Source organism: Humulus lupulus, chromosome 1 (genome assembly GCF_963169125.1).
Source record: "Humulus lupulus chromosome 1, drHumLupu1.1, whole genome shotgun sequence".
In the NCBI taxonomy this organism is placed as follows: Eukaryota; Viridiplantae; Streptophyta; class Magnoliopsida; order Rosales; family Cannabaceae; genus Humulus; species Humulus lupulus.
This window is the reverse complement of record NC_084793.1, coordinates 128,432,911-128,451,232: the sequence shown is the minus strand read 5'-3', so window position 1 is coordinate 128,451,232 and position 18,322 is coordinate 128,432,911. Positions and strand designations below refer to the sequence as shown.

The following is an 18,322-nucleotide window of genomic DNA, read 5'->3' as shown; positions in this document are numbered from 1 at the left end:
TATCATCGGGGTGGATGATTGGTAGTGTTAGGATTCGTGACAGACTTTATTTCTTTCAGCATCCGCCTAAAGAGGAGCCTTCTTTACATTGTCTGGCTTCAAGTTCTATTTCTAATTCTGCTTTTGATTCAAATTCTCGAATCATTATGTTATGGCATTGTCGACTTGGACATCCAAGTTTTTTATATTTAAAACACTTGTTTCCTTCTTTGTTTATCAATAAAAAGGTTGCTGATTTTCAATGTGATATTTGCCAAATTGCTAAACATACTCGTGTTTTGTTTCCTCGCAAACTATATACGCCTTCCAGCCCCTTCTCCCTTGTTCACAGTGAGTTATGGGGTCCTTCAAAGGTCACTGTTGACCGCGTTTTTGGCCAACGATGTGTAGACGTCAAAACGACAAAAACCTTCAAGAGAAATAAACGACACAGACGATTTTTATAGTGGTTCAGCCCCAATGTGTTGGTAATAGCCTAATCCACTTAGAGTTATGATTATAGATCTACACTCAAGATCAGATGAACCTGAGTCAACTGAGTTTCTTCAGTGCGGATTACAAGAATACAAGAGTTCTCTCAAGATACAATTACCCTCTCTAGAAAATTAGAAAGAATCCTTTTATGATGCCATGAGCCTTGTATTTATAGGCTCATGATCGTACAGATGATGTCCCCCATAATCGGGATATTTTGTTATTCTCACTATATTTAATTCACAATAATATTCAAAATATAACGATACACTATATTTATGGGATAAACTGAGAGATTCTCGCGCAAGCCAAGACCGATTCTTGTTGAAGCCGTTTTTGGGATCTTTTGCATAGCCCTGCTCTGTCTAGTCGATCCATATCACATCCAGGCTGGTCGGCCAAACCTTCACTGCTCGGCAAAACACTTTACTGGGCAGACATGCACCTGACTGGGCAAACATGGACCTAACTGGGCAGACATGGTCATGACTGGTCGAACAAGGTCATGCCTGGGCTGCCAAGGTCATGCCTGGGCAGACAAACATGTGACTGGTCGGACAAGGACATGACTGGTCGGACATGGTCATGACTGGTCGGCCAAGGTCATGTCTGGGCAGACAATCATGTGACTGGTCGGCCAAGGTCATGCCTGGGCGGTCATGACACTTGACTGGCCAGTCAAAATTCTTCACTGGTCTACCGGGTCACTCCTAAGCCAGATCACCCAACCATTCCTTGCCATTTGTCATTTCTATTGCCACGTCATCGTTTTCAAATTTTGGGGATAACAGTCACTACCTCCTTTGGTAAGTTTTGGTTTATCACATTCATTGATGATCATACACGAACCACTTGGGTTTATCTACTTAGGCACAAATATGAAACCTCCCAAGTCTTCCAAGATTTCCACAAAATGATCCAAACACAATACTAGACATCTATCCGGACACTTCGTACCGCTAATGGTACTAAATATTTCAACTCCACCCTCGGTCCCTATCTTCTATAGGATGGGATTGTTCAGCAAAGCTCATGTGTAGATACTCCACAACCGAATGGAGTAGCCGAAAGGAAAAATCACCATCTCTTAGAAGTAGCCCGTGCCATTATGTTCAATATGCATGTTCCAAAATATCTTTGGGGCGACGTTTTCCTTACTGCTACTTATCTCATTAATCGCCTCCCCAGTAGGCCCCTTCAATTCAAAACACCATACTCCATTTTTTGGTCTCTCTACCCTCACACTTCCACCAATACTCTCCCGGTCAAAGTTTTTGGCTGTACTGCCTTTTTCCATGTGCACTCCCACAACCGAAGTAAACTTGATCCTAGGGCAATGAAAACAATCTTCCTCGGCTATTCCCCTACATAGAAGGGCTACCGTTGTTATTGTCCGCTCACCAAGAAATCCTACACCTCCTCACTTTTTTTTTTTTTACAATTCTCCTTATTTCACTCTCACCTCACTTTAGGGGGAGCACATCCATCATGAGAAAGAAGCTCAGTGGTTGTGGGGTTTAGAATTACCCCTACACACTTCATTCCCTTCAGAGTTAGAAATGACTCCTTATCTCCAAGATCATCCATCTTTTCCTGCTTCTCAAGATCATCCACTTTCTCCTACTCCTCAAGATCAAAACATACAGAAAGAAATACGGGTGTATACCAGAAGAGAAAGAAATAAACAACTAGCAAATCCTTATCACGGTCAAGAGTCTGATCGGTGATGGTACCTCTTCCCTTAGATGATCCAGGTAAACTTCCCTCAAACACTCAGTCAAATCTAGATATTCATATTACATTAAGGAAAAGAAAATAGATCTTGTACCCAACACCCTATTTCAAAATTTATCTCTTATGCTAAATTATCTTCTCCATTTATAGTTTTTACCTCTAGTCTGTCAGATATTGTGATTCCCAGGAATATCAATGAAGCACTTGATACTCCTCAATGGAAGACGACAACTCTTGAAGAGATAAAAGCGCTTGAGCAGAATGGAACTTGGAGATTAGTGGAGTTACCACCTGACAAGAAAGTAATAGGGTGTAAATGGGTATTCACGGTCAAATATAATGCAAAATGGATCCATTGAAAGGTACAAAGCACAGTTAGTTGCCAAAGGTGTTACTCAAACCTACAGAATTGACTACACTGAAACCTTCACCCCAATTGCCAAACTCAATACTATCAGAGTATTGCTCTCGCTAGCTGTCAACCTAGATTGGGAGTTGCTTCAACTTGATGTAAAAAATGCATTTTTGAATGGAGAACTGTAAGAATAAGTGTACATGAGTTCAACCCCCAATGTTTGAAGAATCTCCTAATACAACCAAAGTTTTCAAGCTAAATAAATCTATCTATGGTCTAAAACAATCTCGAGCATGGTTCAATCGATTCCTGAAAGTAGTAAAGGGGCTCGGATACATGCAAGACCAAACAGACCATACCCTCTTCATCAAACAATCAGAAATTGGAAAAATGTCAATATTGATTGTGTATGTTGATGATATCATTGTCACTGGCAACCATAGTGAAGAGATGATTTTGATCAAAGAAATGTTGGCAAAAGAGTTCGAAGTCAAGGATCTGGGAGCACTCAGGTATTTTCTGGGAATGGAATTTGCTAGGAGCAAAAGAGGGATTTCTGTATTTCAAAGAAAATACACTCTTGATCTCTTAAATGAAACAGTAATGCTTGGTAGTAAACCCAATAAAACTCCAATCGAGCTCAGAGAAAAGAGAAAAATGTTTGAAGGAAGTTCAGTTGATAAAGGAGGGTACCAGCAACTAGTAGGGAAGCTTATCTATCTCTCACATACCAAACCTGATATTGCCTTCGTAGTAAGTCTGGTCAGTCAATATATGCATGATCCATGTCAAGAACATCTCAATGCAGTTTACAGAATTCTTAGGTATCTCAAGCAGACACCAGGAAAAGGTCTTTTCTTCAAAAAGACAACTGAGAGGAAGGTTGAAGTATTCACATATGCAAATTGGGCTGGGTTAGTTGATGATAGAAAGTCTACATCTGGGTATTACACAATTGTATGGGGAAATGTGGTGACATGGCGAAGTAAAAAACAAACAGTTGTTGCAAGAATTAGCGCAGATGCCAAGTATAGAGCCATGGCCCATGGAGTGTGCGAAGCAATATGGATCAACCGCCTATTAGGGGAATTGAAGATTTAATATGAAGCTCCCATTCGACTCTACTGTGATAATCAATCTACCATCATGACAGAACTAAACACGTTGAAGTAGACCGTCACTTTATTAAAGAAAAGATTGATGGAGGAATTCTCAACATCAAATATGTACAAATGCATCAATAGTTGGCTGATATCCTCACAAAAGGGTTATCCGAACGAGTGTTTGATTTTCTAGTAAACAAGCTTAGACTCATCAATATTTACAATCCAGCTTGAGGAGGAGTGTTGACAGATATGAGAAAATCAAAGAAAAATCCCACAATTTTGTTATAGTTGTAAATTAAGAAATTTCCTTATTTATATGATTTGTAGAAATCTTTGTGATTTGTTTTTTATTCTGTAATTAAGAGGATTAGGAGTGTACACTGTATAAATAGGCTTGTGTTTTATCAATTGAAATACACAGAAATAAAAAAAAAAACAATTTCTTCTCTTACAAATTTTCATAACCACAAAGATGTATTAGGATTTAAAATCTTTATATTGGTGGCCATGGATGAAGAAAGATGTGGTTGAAACTTTAATATATGGCTAAGTGCTTAACTTGTCAACAAGTGAAAGTTGAACACCAAAAGCCAGCGGGATTATTACAGCCCTTAGGTATCCTTGACTAGAAATGGGAGGACGTAATCATGGATTTTGTGGTTGGATTGCCTAGGATGATGGGACAACACGATTCAGTATGGGTGATCGTGGATCGGTATACCAAGTCAGCTCACTTCTTGCCTGTGAAGACAACTTTTACTGTGGATCAGTACGCTGACCTATATGTGAAGGATATTGTACGTCTCCATGGGGCTCTGAAGTTTATAGTGTCAGATCGGGATCCCACTTTTACTTCCAAGTTCTGGTTGAGGACTGCAGAGGGCTATGGGTCACAGTAGAAGTTCAATAAAACCTATCATCCTAAGACAGATGGGCAATCTGAGAGGATGATTCAGATATTGGAGGATATGTTACAGGCTTGCGTATTGGATATTGAGCGATCCTGGAGTAAGTATTTACCTTTGATTGAGTTTTTCTATAACAACAGTTACCAGTCGACGATCGGGATGGCTCTGTATGAGAAATTGTATGGTAGAAAGTGTAGATCACTCATTCATTAAGATGTAATGGGTGAGATGAAGTATTTGGGTCTTGAGGCGGTTCAGAGAACCAGTGAAGCCATTGAGAAGATTAGAGCTCAAATGCTCGTTTCACAGAGTATACAGAAAAGCTACACTAATCCTAAGCGTAGGAACGTGAAGTTCTAAGTGGGTGACTATGTTTTTCTCCGAGTTTCACCATTGAAAGGAGCAAATCAATTTGGAAAGAAAGACAAGTTGAGCCCTAGGTTTGTGGGATCTTTTGAGATCCTGGAGAGGATTGGGCAGGTAGCTTACAGATTGGCCTTACCTCCAATTTTATTAGGAGTTCATGACGTGTTTCATATATCGATGTTTTAGATGTGTCAGATACAACACATGTACTGAGTTATGAGAACTTGGAGCTGCAACAAGAATTGTCTTATGAGAAAGACCGGTTCAGATTATGGACCGGTTCAGATTATACTATTAATGGAAGCATAATAATGAATATATAGCTTAATGTTTTTTCTTTAAATGATTTTTTTTAATATATAGAAAAATGAAATAAGTGTAGTGACATAATTTTAATAAAACTAAAAAATATGCTTTAAAAGATGACACATGTCATCAAAATATAGAGAGAGTGCAAAAGAGATTAACCAAGAGAGTTTCCTTAGCACTCATTTTGAATTTTATTTAAGGTGTTATTTGAGGAGTTTGGGGACTTTAAAAGTGGCATTGCTCTAACATCTTAAAGTCATGAAGTTTCACTAGGTAATTTTGATTCAATGGAAAGGCTGAAAAGGTGCTATCATTCTCTAAAAGTAAGTACATTATGTATAGAAAGATTTTGAGTCGGGTGAAAAACATACATATATACCCCTAATACAAAAGACTTCTTCCCCATGTAGTTAGTACTTGACACATTCATATGAAGTATCCTCAAGAAAGAAACAGCAAAATGAAACTTCCTCGTCAGTCATCACCAAGGAGCGCTTGCAACTTCTTTTAACTTTAGCTGAAGGTCCTGAAAATGAACTCCAATGTATAGAAAGATTTTGAGTCGGGTGAAAAACATACATATATACCCCTAATACAAAAGACTTCTTCCCCATGTAGTTAGTATTTGACTATTCAGTACTTGACACATTCATATGAAGTATCCTCAAGAAAGAAACAGCAAAATGAAACTTCCTCGTCAGTCATCACCAAGGAGCGCTTGCAACTTCTTTGAACTTTAGCTGAAGGTCCTGAAAATGAACTCCAATGGCCTCAAACTCAGTGTCAAGACTACTCAATCTGTCTTTTACTGTCAACATCTTTTTCTCCAAACTCCTCAACTCCTCTTTGGCATCCTCACGTTCAACTTTAACGTTTTCATATCTCTTTGATTTTGAAGCTAGACTTGCTAGCTGCTCTAGTCGAGAACACAAAAATCCCACATTCATGCCCAACCCCTCAAAGGCTTTCAGGGTCTTTTCCCAAGTGGTGAAATCATTGACCGAGCTGGAGATCTTGCTGGCTCTGATGGCGTCAGCTATGTTAATTGTCTCCGAGATGACTCCAGCAACAAGTTTACAGTTAAGGCCCTCGAGAATATGCTCATGAAGAAATGCTTTCTGACTACGACAGAGCTCGTAGTACTTGGCCAGCAAGTATTTGGGAAGCTCAGAGTTTATGATCAAACCATTGACGAGAATGTTGAAATCATCAAAGTGTTTCACTTGTTCAAAGCTTATAGCTGACTCTGAAAGTCTAATTCCATCCAAAACCTCAGGCCCGATAACTTCGTAGTCTTTATCAGATTGTTCTGATGTCCAAGAGATAGTTTTTTGAATGTTGATATTAAAAGGGCAGTCCAAGACATCAGGCTTTAAGCTTTTAGTTTCCTTTTCACAAGCAATGATGTTTCCTGCGTGAGTATGACATGAAATGAAAATGATAAGGATAAAGGAGAAGGGAAGGCCGTGAAATTGTTGTCTTGGATTGGGAACCATTTCTAAGCTGAAATTTAAACTAGTTTACCAGTATTATCCATTTGCTTCATGTGAGCTTCTAATTTGAGAAGCCCAAGCGCACCATCTACTTCATCAGGACAGTGTGATCTAATAATATACACCTAACAAAAAATAGTGAAGCAAGTCATAGTTATATTATTTGTCAAGCAGTAAATTTTACCAGCAATCAATCAACAATTACCTTAAATTTAAGAGGAGAGACTAAATGAAAGACTACAACATCTCCCTCGACTAATTTATGAGCAATTGAAAACCCTCTCCATCCGGCACTTAATCCCACCTTCAATGCAAGATACTTTGCATCACATACTTGCCCGCTCTCATCTTCCAAAACCATCATTGTATCTTGCTTTGGCAAATGCATATCACAGAACTTTTTAGGAAGACCCTGCCAACCAAAATGTTATAGCCTAGAAAATCAATCTCCTAATCCATGACTAAGACTTCAAGAAGTTATAAGAGACAACATTTAGAATATTAAGTTTACCAGCCAAAACCCCACACAAACATGAGAATGGAGCATAAGTTTAACCATGCTTGGGAACTGAGGAGCTAAATTTGCTTGAACCTCATATGCTCGTTCCATGGTAGGTGATGCAGCTTTGGAATTATTGTACAAGCTTTCTACATTGACTTTCTTTCGTTTATTGCTATAAATAAAAGGTTGATGCAGCGTTACAACTTACAAGATGATACATCTCCAATAAATTTAAAACAGTTAGAATGGAAAAATTTTACGGACCTCTCAGTCTTCATTGGATCATAGCAGACTACCTGAAGAAGAGTTTCCAATAAAATAAACAACAGTAAGATGGAAAAGTTATGTAACAAGCTTCTGTAGACAATCTGTGGCAAAGAAGATTAAAGTATTTTGGGACTGTTTCTTCTATCATGCACAACAAAAGAGAAAGTAATAGAGAAACCCCCACCAAAATAGGAAGAAGCAGATAGTGCATAATTTTCTCAATAAAACCAAAAAGTAGGAATATTAAAACAACACATGGAATTTATTCCAGGAAAAAAAAACCCAGAAGTTATGTTAAAACAACATAATGGGTCTTACTCGCATTTCCTTTTCTTTGGTTGGTCTCCCTCGCTTGACCTGAAATGGGCAGCAAAAATCCCAAAGTTGGCTTACATAAGTGGAAAAACTATGAGAAAGTGAAAAAGAGTACCTTTTGAGGTGAAGAATCAGATGGTGATTGTCTTCGTTGAGCAACAACCATGGCTTAATAGTATAGAGAACTCAAGGGTCAGGAGGGAACTTTTAAACTTTAAAATAACAATTTACAAGAATGCTAAACAGACGACCGTTTAAATTATTTCTATTTTAAAAAGGAAAATATTTGTTTATTATCACTATGAGTATCTATGATATGATGTTTTCTTATATCTTGGGTCCCATTCTTCTGCTTATATTATAGCCCCTAAAAGCTAAAACTAGAGTACAATCTCAAATTTATCAAATGGGTCGGTTCTCCTGTGCAGTGCACAAATGTGTTTGTTAAAGTTGAGCACATGTTGAAACTTTTATCTTGAAAAAAAATATAAAAGATAAAAATGAATAAATGTAAGATTATGATTGGAAGGAGGGAAAGAAACTAATAAATAAAAATGTGAAATTGTTATTAAATAATTTTGTATAATCTTTTTCTGAATTAAATGTAGAGGATAAGTGGTAAGAACAACAATGGAGGTCCATATACAAGTATATGAACAAAAGCACAAACAACAAAGAAAAATAATAAGGCTTACCAAAGTTAGAGAAACTTTGTCAAAAAACTTTATTCCAAATCACTAGAAAGTTGCTTGATATTTTTATAAATAAGGAGTGAGATACAATAGAATTTGGGTAAATAAAATGGAGTGAGATCAATGGAGTTTGAGTAAATAGAATGATTGAAACAATTTTTTTTCTCTTTTTATTTTTCTCATCACAAAACTCTCTCTTTCAGTTAAAATGAATTTCATCATCTATATGTTGTAGAGAAAAATATAATAATATATATTTATATTAATCATCTAGGGTTTCATTAATTAAAATAATTTCAATTAATAATAAAATAAGATGGGAGAAATTACCCCAGTGCCCTTGGTACTTAGTCTACGCAAGTCATAGTCTAAGGACAGTGACTAGCGTATAGATATTGTACTGTTATCTATTACTATATTTAATATATATTAATTGAATTTAAATTGAATCAAAATCAATCTAACAATTCTTGTGATATCTGATTGATTCCAAATCAGTTATCTAATTATAAATTTCTAAAATTTAAATATTTAATAAATTTCTCAAACTAATTTAAAATAAGATAACATAATTAATTCAAAACTAATTATTTTATTTAATTAATTAATAATTACGAAAATTACAATTAAATAAATAATAAATATATTAATAATAATTATCTCATAATTACATATTTGCCCAAAAACTGCTTTTCTTGACAAATATATCCATACTTATTCTATTGCTACTCTTACCCTATACATTGTTTATAGAGACGATCCGGGGACCTACAGATCTATAATTTCAACCTCCAATAAATTTAGATTATTAATTAAACTATTTAATATAATAATCTTATTTATTTTTTTAGATAGAAAAAAAATAAAAAATATGGGATTGCACTCTTGTAATTATAGACTTTTATTTACTGAGTATTTTACTAAGTGTCCATTGATTTAATCACTTCATATAATTCAATCCTCCAATAATTGGTTCATAATTAGAGCTATGTTAAATTACCCTTTTACCCCTCTAATTACCTCTTTATTATTAAGTACCATTAATTCACTAGCGAACAGTTAATTTATATAACTTTTATAAATTAGAAGCCTCATATTGTTTAGTTCCAAAATTAACACTTAAGGTAATCATTATTCAATCTTCTTATGAAGAAGGTTTGGATTCCATATCTGTAAATCATGTCCCCAGCCATCTACATCAATGAGCCCCAAAAATAAAAGTTGTTAGCCTGATCATTCTGACAGACCTTAATGAGTGAATCAAATTATCCAAATAACATAAACAGGAGTTCATGATAACTTCAGGATTTAGATCGATTTGCATATGATTATCGAGTGATATGATTATAACTCTTTAAGGTTTTGCATATCAACAATTGATATGATAATAACAGTATTTAATAAAGAGTTAAATACATATTGGCAGTCTCATATAATCATTATTATATAAAGCACCTCCACTGAGATGTCTATCTACATTAGTGATCCAATCTAGATCACATGTATTCATAATACCAGTGAACTGTACTAGCAATGTTTGATTAAAAATTCCATAACTTTAATATAAACTACAGACTATTTAATTCATTATCTATAATTTTAATTCTCTTGTATGCATACAAGATTATAGCTACATTAATGAATTAGGAATTTTTCGATATTTATCTAAATATTATTCAATAATAATAAATATTAATTATATAAAAAAAATTCTTTTATAAATTTCATAAGCAACGAACTACTTTCATTGCTCTAAGGGCACTATGCCCAACACACATGTCACATATTATGTTTGCAACATATGGCCAAAAGGTCAGGCGACATGTCGCCTCCAAAAGTGGCGACAGTTGGTCAGCTTTCTCAAAATCAACTCAAATCATCTCCAAATGCTCTCAAACTTTTTGATAATGCTTAGATACTTCATTGTATTACTTTATATCTAAAAAATCAATTTTTAAATAACTACAACAAAAAGTCAAATTTTATATCACCATTATGAGAAATCATTGTGAATTTGCACTACTTTGTATAACAATATTTCTTATATTTAACCTATCATAACATTAAAAATAAGGTTAAATAGGTAATTTCATTGATATATTGTAAAACATTTCTCTTCATTTCTGGAAGAACACAAATTAGTGGGCCCATGAAACGTCTCAAATTTACTAATAGGGCTTAGTGCCTTGATTAGCGTGCCAGGAGGACATAAATGGATTATTACATGAACTTAATAGAATATATGTGTGATTATGTGAAATATATGAGTTATTATGATCTAAATATTTATGCATGCTTATGTGTATTAAATGTGATCGTGAACCCGGTTTTGTGAAAAATGACATTTTTGTAATTTTGACCCATTAAGGGTATAATTGTAATTATATGTGTTATGTGATTGAAACCACATTATTATGTAGATATATTTGCGATAACTGACTTTAGTTGATCCTTTAGAGCAATTTGGCGAAAAAGTCACAACGGGGACTTATACCCGGTTCGGGGTGAGCCAAGAGGTATTTTGGTAATTTTGTGTATGTGGGGTATTAGTGGGGAATTATTGGAAGAAATATTAATATTTGGAGGATTAGTAATTTAATTGTGAATTTAGGGTGTTAATTTAAGGTATAGTGGGGTTTTGGGAAAATTGACCAATTTGCTCTTGGTGATGCTTTGAAGAGAAATTTTGGGGTGAGGGTAGGATGGTCTTTTGACCTATTTGGCTGAGGGTTTAGCTGAGTCTAGGCAGATCGTGTTTGGGCATTGGACATTTCCCTCAAAGGTCATCTTTAGGAAATCACTCAAAGGACATCAAAAGTGCAAAGGTACTTAGGCTTAATCTAGAGTTGGAAGGATTCTTAGGAGGAATTGAAGGGACTTAAGAGACCTACTACTGCCAAGGGTGTCTTTATTCAGCTACAAACTTGAAATTCAGAGAAGGTGAGAACTTAGTGACCTTGTTTTTCATTTCAATGGTTATGTTCTTGAATTTTGGGAGTTTGAGATTTTTGAATTGAGATTGAATTGCTTAGAGTTAGGATTTGGGTGTATTGAGTTTTGAAATAAGTTTTTTGTTGCACTAAACTTTGGTATACTGCTAGAATATGTGATTTGGGTTTAAGATTCTCAGATTTGGTTGATGGAAGCTTGAGTTCTAAGCTCAAACATGTTAATTGTTGGTGTGTTGTAGTTTTGATGAGTTTTGGTGCATTATTGAAGTTGGTTAATGTTGGTAATAGGTTGTTTGGGATGTATAAGTCGTTTTGTGGTCACAAACTTATTGGGAAGTTTGTTTGGGGTCGATTTTATGGGTTTGCTATGCAAGGGAATCGCAGAGTTGAGAATTGGGGAAGAACACTATAATTTATGGGTATTTTTGGGTTTCTCGCGACCGCGCTAGGGTCCTAGAACCTTAGGATTTGGTTTTAATTTTGGGCTTCGGAGTCAGTGGCGCAACCGCGCTATGCTATGGCGCGACCGCACCAGTACCCTAGAAAGCCCAAACTTTCTGTAGGCGCAACCGCGCCAGGTGCCCTGAAATAGGGTTTCGCTGATTTTAAGATTAAGGCTCGGGGAGTTCGAAAATCCATTTGGTGGCCCACTTGGGGGGTTCCGTGGGTGTTTCTAATGCCCCGTCAACTGGGGATAATAATTTTAAGAGTAGGGTCTGGGCGAGGCTCGGGATTTGAAATTAATCCCTAATATGAGTATGTTTGTGACTAGATTATCGCAAGGCTCAGGATTAGGATCGTACTTGAGGCCGTTTTGTCTATTGCACGGAACTCGAGGTAAGAAAACTGTACCCTGGTTGTGGTTGGGGCTTGGACTCCTATAAATGGATATGAATGTGATTATTCGAGTAGACATGCTTGTATATGCTGCATTTGATTGTGTACTGTATAATGTATGTGTTTGATTATATTTAACCAAAAGTCCAGCCTAAGGGAGCTAGGCTCGACAGTAAGCATGCGGAACGTAGCCTGACCTAAGTGAGTCGGGGTTGGCCATAATACCAGAGGACTCAGCCTAAGAGCGTCGGGCCTGAACATCACCTAAATATTTAGAAGTGCCGATTGCACTTGTCTAACTTTAGTGATTGCTAAAATTGGATTATGTGTCTGTTTGAACAGATTATTACTGCTAAGATTATTGCTTATATTCTGTTGCTTATTGAATTTGTTTATTTAAGTTTTCTTGTTGGGTCTTGCCTCACGGGTGCTATGTGGTGTAGGTAAGGGAAAGGGAAAGCTGGACTAGCCATGAGTTGGAGAGATTTAGGGGCGGCGTGTACATTTGTAGCTACTCGACTGCCACGACCGAGGGATCAGCAAGGAATATAACCAAAACTTAATTTTGCAACTTAGGTTGGCTTAAGTTGTAATTGATTTTGAAGTTGTAAATGCCTTGTAAACACTTTTTTTTTTGGGATCCCATGCACAGACTCAAACTTTTTAATGAAAACAACTATTCCTTTGATCAAAATATTTAAAGTGTTATCTGTTAATTATCCTTAGCTACATGTTTATATCCAAATGACTTGATTAGCAAGTAAAAGACTATTTAAAATACACAGTGTAATGGTCTTGGCTATCCAGGGCATTACAACTTAGTATCAAAGTAGTCTAGGTTTAAGGGTTCCCGAAGATTAGCTGGGCGTGTACACTCGCCGCTAAAGACAAGCTCGACTCAGGGTTTGGTAACTATATATGTGGTTATGTGTTTAACTACTCAAATAAAATATAAATGCCTTTTCTACCTATTTAATAGGGAGCATGAGATATATCGATAGGGTCTGGCCCTTGACTTCTATGTGTACATAAAAAGGCATGTTTAATTGCATCAATATTGTATGATAGTACTATTAGAATGCCTTATAGCATTGTGTGCATCCTAAAATTCAGCACGAGTCTTTTATTCAGCTCATGTACATTTGGCGAGTAAAGGACTCCAATAGATGATCCATAAGTCCGTATTTTCTCCACAAAGGCAGCACGATTCCCCATGTCCATAATACGAGCTGGGGAATGCAAAGAAATAAGTACGAGCTTGTAATGTTTATAAGGCATATCATCCGTGACATGAGCTCACGATGCATTCAGCTCGAGGTACGCTAGAGACCTGACGTATCCTTTGATCTTTAGAAACCCGGATACATTATATATATGTGCATAGTCAGACATAGCACATCTGTGGATCCCTAAAAACCCGGACACGTAATATAATCGTGCTGGACATGCATGATATGTCCGATCATCTCTGAGGATCCATGATCAGTTTTACCTAATGATCAGACAATACCTTAAGATAAATTGTAATATTTCTAATTAGTGTGGTACATGTCACACTGGGGGTTGAGTCACGTGATGACCCCAAGGCCTATCCAGAGATTTTCTCTATAAATACTAAGATCTTGGATAGGAAAGAGGGTTAGTTTTTCTATAATGCAAAAACTCTATCAAAATTTAGAGAGAAGAACAGTAATAATATAAACTCGTGGATTAGGTGGATTTTAACCCCCGAACCACGTAAAAGAGACGAGTGTTCTTGAGAGTTCTTTTCTGGTGCTCTTGAGTATCATTTTCTTATTGCGGTTTATCATTAAGCACTAATTTATCCCAGCTATTTTCATAATTCACTGTTGGCAAAAAACTGCGTCAACAGTTTGGTGCTTTCATTGAGAGCTGTAGATTAGTGTTTTCATCAAAATCCCAATCAAAGTTCATCATGGTGGTCACTCGACCGAGGCACGGCAATGAAATGGAACAGCTTGGTGGGCAGGAGGATTCACCACATTGCTGTTTCCAATGAGCATAGTCCTGAAATCCAGCAACGATTGGGAAAATAACCGATGGGCCACGGCGACACTGGGAGTTCGACATCATTGCCGCCGAATCCGAACACGGATTACTTGACTATGGTAGAACTGGAAAACATGCAGTTAAGAAGCCATTTGGCCAAAGAAAACAAGCAAATCGACGAGGTTTTGGCTCGGCGACCCCTCTTGCAACCGACGTTAATGTCGGAAAGAGGCAAGGTGGGTCTCATAAGTCCTGCTAGGATGGTCGATCCAAACCAAGTCGATCGGTTAGGACCTCGACCCCAAGTTCTGCACCCATGGCACCAGATAACCAAGATGTTCAGCCTGATGGCCCTCCCAGGGGTCGTCGACAAGTCAGCCGGTCGGTTAGGACCTCAACCCCAAGTTCAGTACCACCGTCGTATGCTCCTAGAAACGTCCATGGCAACCCATGGGGAAGGTCTGGGGCAAACTCACGAAGATAGCATGTTCCAGCCAACCCTTTTGTGTCACGGTCAGATCGCCAGATGCAGAGAGTTAGAAATGGTGGAGCAGAACAACTGCGGGCTAATTTGGTTCGTTCTGACGGGACAAGAATTGCCTCGCCAGTTAGGCATCCCCCATCGCCCATAAGACGTCCAACACCGCCTCGTTCTGCGCAAAATGTTCCTGCCTATGGGGACAGTAGGAGGAATCCTCCTCCCACTGCCCCTACCTATGCCCCGCGGACACGTGGCAGTATCCCAGATCCTCATCCTCAGCTGCGAGCACTAAGCTTCGCTAATGGGAGTTATTGGACCAAGAGTCATCGAAGTGGCAGGTCCGATACAGATTTGAGAAATCATTTGAGTTTAGCTCAGAGCCCTCAAGTCGATCCCTAGACCGATCTTCGAGATCGCCTAAACTCACAAAGGAGAAATTCAGCCCAAAATGGAGTTAGTTACACTCGTCAAGAGGGAGGTCCTTCCGAAGTACATGATAACGGGAATGTCCCACCAAACCAAGCTCGAACTTGGAGGGACAACAACCCATCGAATGCGACGGTAGGACGGGAGCTGTGGAACAGCCCCAAAATAACCAAGGAATCAAAGACCAAACCCTCGAAAGGTTAGCCCAGATGGAGGAGCTGATGAAAAAACTCCTATCAGAAAAGGAAAAAGATGAATATGATTCAGGGGATGAGCTCGATCTTTTCTCCCCAAACATTGCGGCAACCGCATAGTCGCCGGGTTTCAGGATGCCCCATTTATCAAAATTTGATGGAGATGGAGATCCATCCGACCACTTGGGAATGTTCAATACCCTGATGATGGCCCACAACATTGGACCCAAGCTAAGGTTCCTAATATTCCCTTCGAATCTGATCGGGCTGGCTAGGAAATGGTTCAAACAGTACAAAAAGCACTCTATCAGCTCGTGGAAGAATTTCTCTGCGAATTTCAAGAGAGCTTTTCTCAGGCAGCTCGGATTAAGGCCGACTCCTTGGCAAATGTAAAACAACAGCCCGGAGAACCTTTGAAAGCATACTTGAGTAGGTTTGCAAACTTTTTCGCATGAGCTAGAGACGCCGGCGAGAGTTCTAAACTCATGGCAATAAGGACGGGGATCCTTGTGGGAGGCAATCTATGGCAGGAGCTACAGAGAAAGGGAGTTAACACTGTGGATGAGTTTCTAAATCGAGCTCAGAGGTGGATTAATCTAGAATAGGCGTGAGCTTCTGTTGCAGGAACCAGCCAAGCCCCTGCTCAACCCGTTGGAGTGGTAACCACTGTGGCTGGTGCTACAGCTCAAACCATGGCCCAAATAACCAAGGGGGTAGTAAAAGAAAGGGAAATGGTGAAGGCGGCCAGATCGGGTTAAAGAAAAACAAGTCTTTGGAGAAGTTTAAACCGATCTATGCAACTTATTCTGACCTCACGGAGACTAGAGAGCACATCTTCTGGGCGAATTCTGCCCGCCTTCCGTGGAAGAAGCCGGAACCGTTAAAGATTCAAAGGGCGAAGAGAGATCCCTCAAATTTTTTTTGATTCCACAATGATATCGGTGATAATACTAATGACTGTAGACAATTAAAGGATGAGATCAAGACTCTCATCAGGGCAGGACCTTTGGCTCAGTACGCCCGGAATCGAGGAACTCCCAGACAGCCCGCTGGACAAAACATCCCATCAACTTCGAAGGCTCCAATGAATCAAAATGGAGATCAGGTGAATCAAGACAACCCTCCTTCGATCACGGGAGGAGATATAGCAACCATTTCCGGAGGTCCTCACCTGGCTGGCACGAGTAGAGGTGCCCAGAATAGATATATCAATGAGCTGAAATCCCACAACGAAGTGGAGTTCGTCCCGGAGCAACGACTATCAAAGCACCAGCGGTTAGAAAAGCAACCAATCATTTTTATGGAAGAAGATGCCAGCCATGTCCAATTCCCACACAATGACCCTTTAGTCGTAATGGTTCAACTTGCCAATTGAAGAGTTAGGAGGATACTAGTAGATAATGGAAGTTCTATGAATCTACTGTTTAGGTCCACCTTAGAAAAAATGGGGTTGTCTGTAACCGACCTAAAGGCAACTTCCGTGATTCTATATGGATTTTTCGGTGAGGGATCGGTAGCCATCGAAAAAATCGAGCTAGTGGTGACATTGGGTGAAGGTCCACGAATTGTCTCAAAACTCCTTGAGTTTGTGGTCATCGATTGTCCAGCGGACTATAATGTGATCTTGGGCCAACCTGTGTTGATGACGTTTGAAGCCATAACCTTTATCCGCCACCTAGCAGTCAAATTCCCATCCTCTACGGGAATATGCACTGTCAAAGGTGATCAGCTTGCTGCCAGGGAATGCTATAGAATTTCCATGAAGGGAAAATCCTAACCTGGGCAGCTAACAATGGCCATACATGACAGATGCGAGGAGTCCTAGGAAGTAGAAATTGCTTTTGGAACGGAAGAACCTCAGAAAGCCTGAGATAGAGGCATCGCCCCAAGTGATAATATTGATCCGCGAATGGGCGAGGATAGATCAGAACTCCAAGCTATCGAAGAGCTCAAGGAGGTAAATATAGATCCCAAGGACGCTTTGAGAGTCGTTAAAATTGGGAAAAACCTTGACGATGAGAGAAAAATGGAGCTGATAAAATTTTTGCAAGGGAATCTAGATGTCTTCGCCTGGTCTCATGAAGACATGGGGGGAATAATCCTAAGTGTGATCATGCACACCCTCAACTTGGATAAAAGTGTACCCGGGAAATCAAAAAAACAGAGACGTTTAGGAACAACTCGAGCTGAGGCGTTGGCGGAAGAAGTAGCTCGGTTATTAAAGTGCGGGTTCATTCGTGAAGCAAAATATTCAATCTGGGTCGCGAATCCTGTCCTGGTCCCAAAGCCAAACGGAAAGTGGCGAACCTGCATCGATTTCTCCGACCTAAACAAATCTTATCCCAAGGATTGCTTTCCATTGTCGAGAATTGATCAGTTGGTAGATGCCACTGTGGGGCACGAGTTCATGTCCTTCATGGATGCGTATTCTGGTTATAACCAGTTCGCGATGAATCCTGCAGACCAGGAGCATACTAGCTTTATGACTCCAACAAACGTATACTGTTATAAAGTCATGCCCTTCGAATTAAAGAATGCTGGGGCTACCTACCAGCGGTTAGTTAACAAAATGTTCGTTGGTCAGATCGCAAAAAACATGGAAGTGTATGTCGACGATATGCTAGTCAAATCCAAGACTGCCAACAACCATGTATCCGATCTAAACGAATGTTTTGAGATCCTGAGGAAATATAACATGAGGTTGAATCCCCAGAAGTGTACTTTCGAAGTGGCGTCGGGAAAGTTTATGGGATTCATAGTCAATACAAGGGGGATAGAGGTGAATCCAGATAAAATCAGGTCATTATTGGAAATGCCTTTGCCCAGCTCACATAAAGAAGTCCATAGGCTGACTGGAAGAGTAGCAGCCCTTAATCGGTTCATTTCAAAATCCACGAACAAA

The 18,322-nt window shown here is 38.7% G+C and overlaps 2 protein-coding genes across 4 annotated transcripts; one reads left to right on the top strand and one right to left on the bottom strand.

Annotated features, from left to right (window-relative positions):
- The first annotated feature begins 2,899 nt into the window (after positions 1 to 2,899).
- On the top strand, positions 2,900 to 3,664 carry LOC133821758 (secreted RxLR effector protein 161-like). Its single transcript, XM_062253904.1, has one exon. It carries the CDS (start codon positions 2,900 to 2,902, stop codon positions 3,662 to 3,664), a length of 765 nt encoding a protein of 254 aa, XP_062109888.1.
- A 1,841-nt stretch (positions 3,665 to 5,505) lies between these two features.
- LOC133797703 (B3 domain-containing protein Os01g0234100-like) lies at positions 5,506 to 8,580 on the bottom strand. Of its 3 annotated transcripts, none has more exons than XR_009875684.1 (8): positions 7,945 to 8,135; positions 7,833 to 7,871; positions 7,512 to 7,543; positions 7,257 to 7,419; positions 6,951 to 7,157; positions 6,777 to 6,870; positions 5,893 to 6,663; positions 5,506 to 5,778 (listed from the first exon to the last, which is right to left on the bottom strand). XR_009875684.1 is itself a non-coding variant. In XM_062235722.1 (8 exons), exons 2-8 carry the CDS (start codon positions 7,993 to 7,995, stop codon positions 5,957 to 5,959), a joined length of 1,293 nt encoding a protein of 430 aa, XP_062091706.1. In that variant the 5' UTR covers positions 7,996 to 7,997; positions 8,525 to 8,580; the 3' UTR covers positions 5,506 to 5,956. The 3 variants fall into 3 exon arrangements, 2 of the variants coding, with proteins under 2 accessions (XP_062091706.1, XP_062091693.1); XM_062235722.1 differs by adding an exon at positions 8,525 to 8,580 and having other exon boundaries at positions 5,506 to 6,663; positions 7,945 to 7,997; XM_062235709.1 differs by having other exon boundaries at positions 5,506 to 6,663.
- Positions 8,581 to 18,322: the final 9,742 nt, after the last annotated feature.

What these genes read in the sequence shown, in the direction of transcription:
- LOC133821758 (XM_062253904.1), top strand. Translation starts at nt 2,900, where the DNA reads ATGCAAGACCAAACAGACCATACCCTCTTCATCAAACAATCAGAAATT.
- LOC133797703 (XM_062235722.1), bottom strand. Translation starts at nt 7,995, where the DNA reads ATGGTTGTTGCTCAACGAAGACAATCACCATCTGATTCTTCACCTCAA. An exon ending in GATCCAATGAAGACTGAGAG is followed by an intron (nt 7,420 to 7,511) that starts GTCCGTAAAATT and finishes TTTTATTTATAG; the next exon opens with CAATAAACGAAAGAAAGTCA. An exon ending in TTTGTGTGGGGTTTTGGCTG is followed by an intron (nt 7,158 to 7,256) that starts GTAAACTTAATA and finishes TTTGGTTGGCAG; the next exon opens with GGTCTTCCTAAAAAGTTCTG.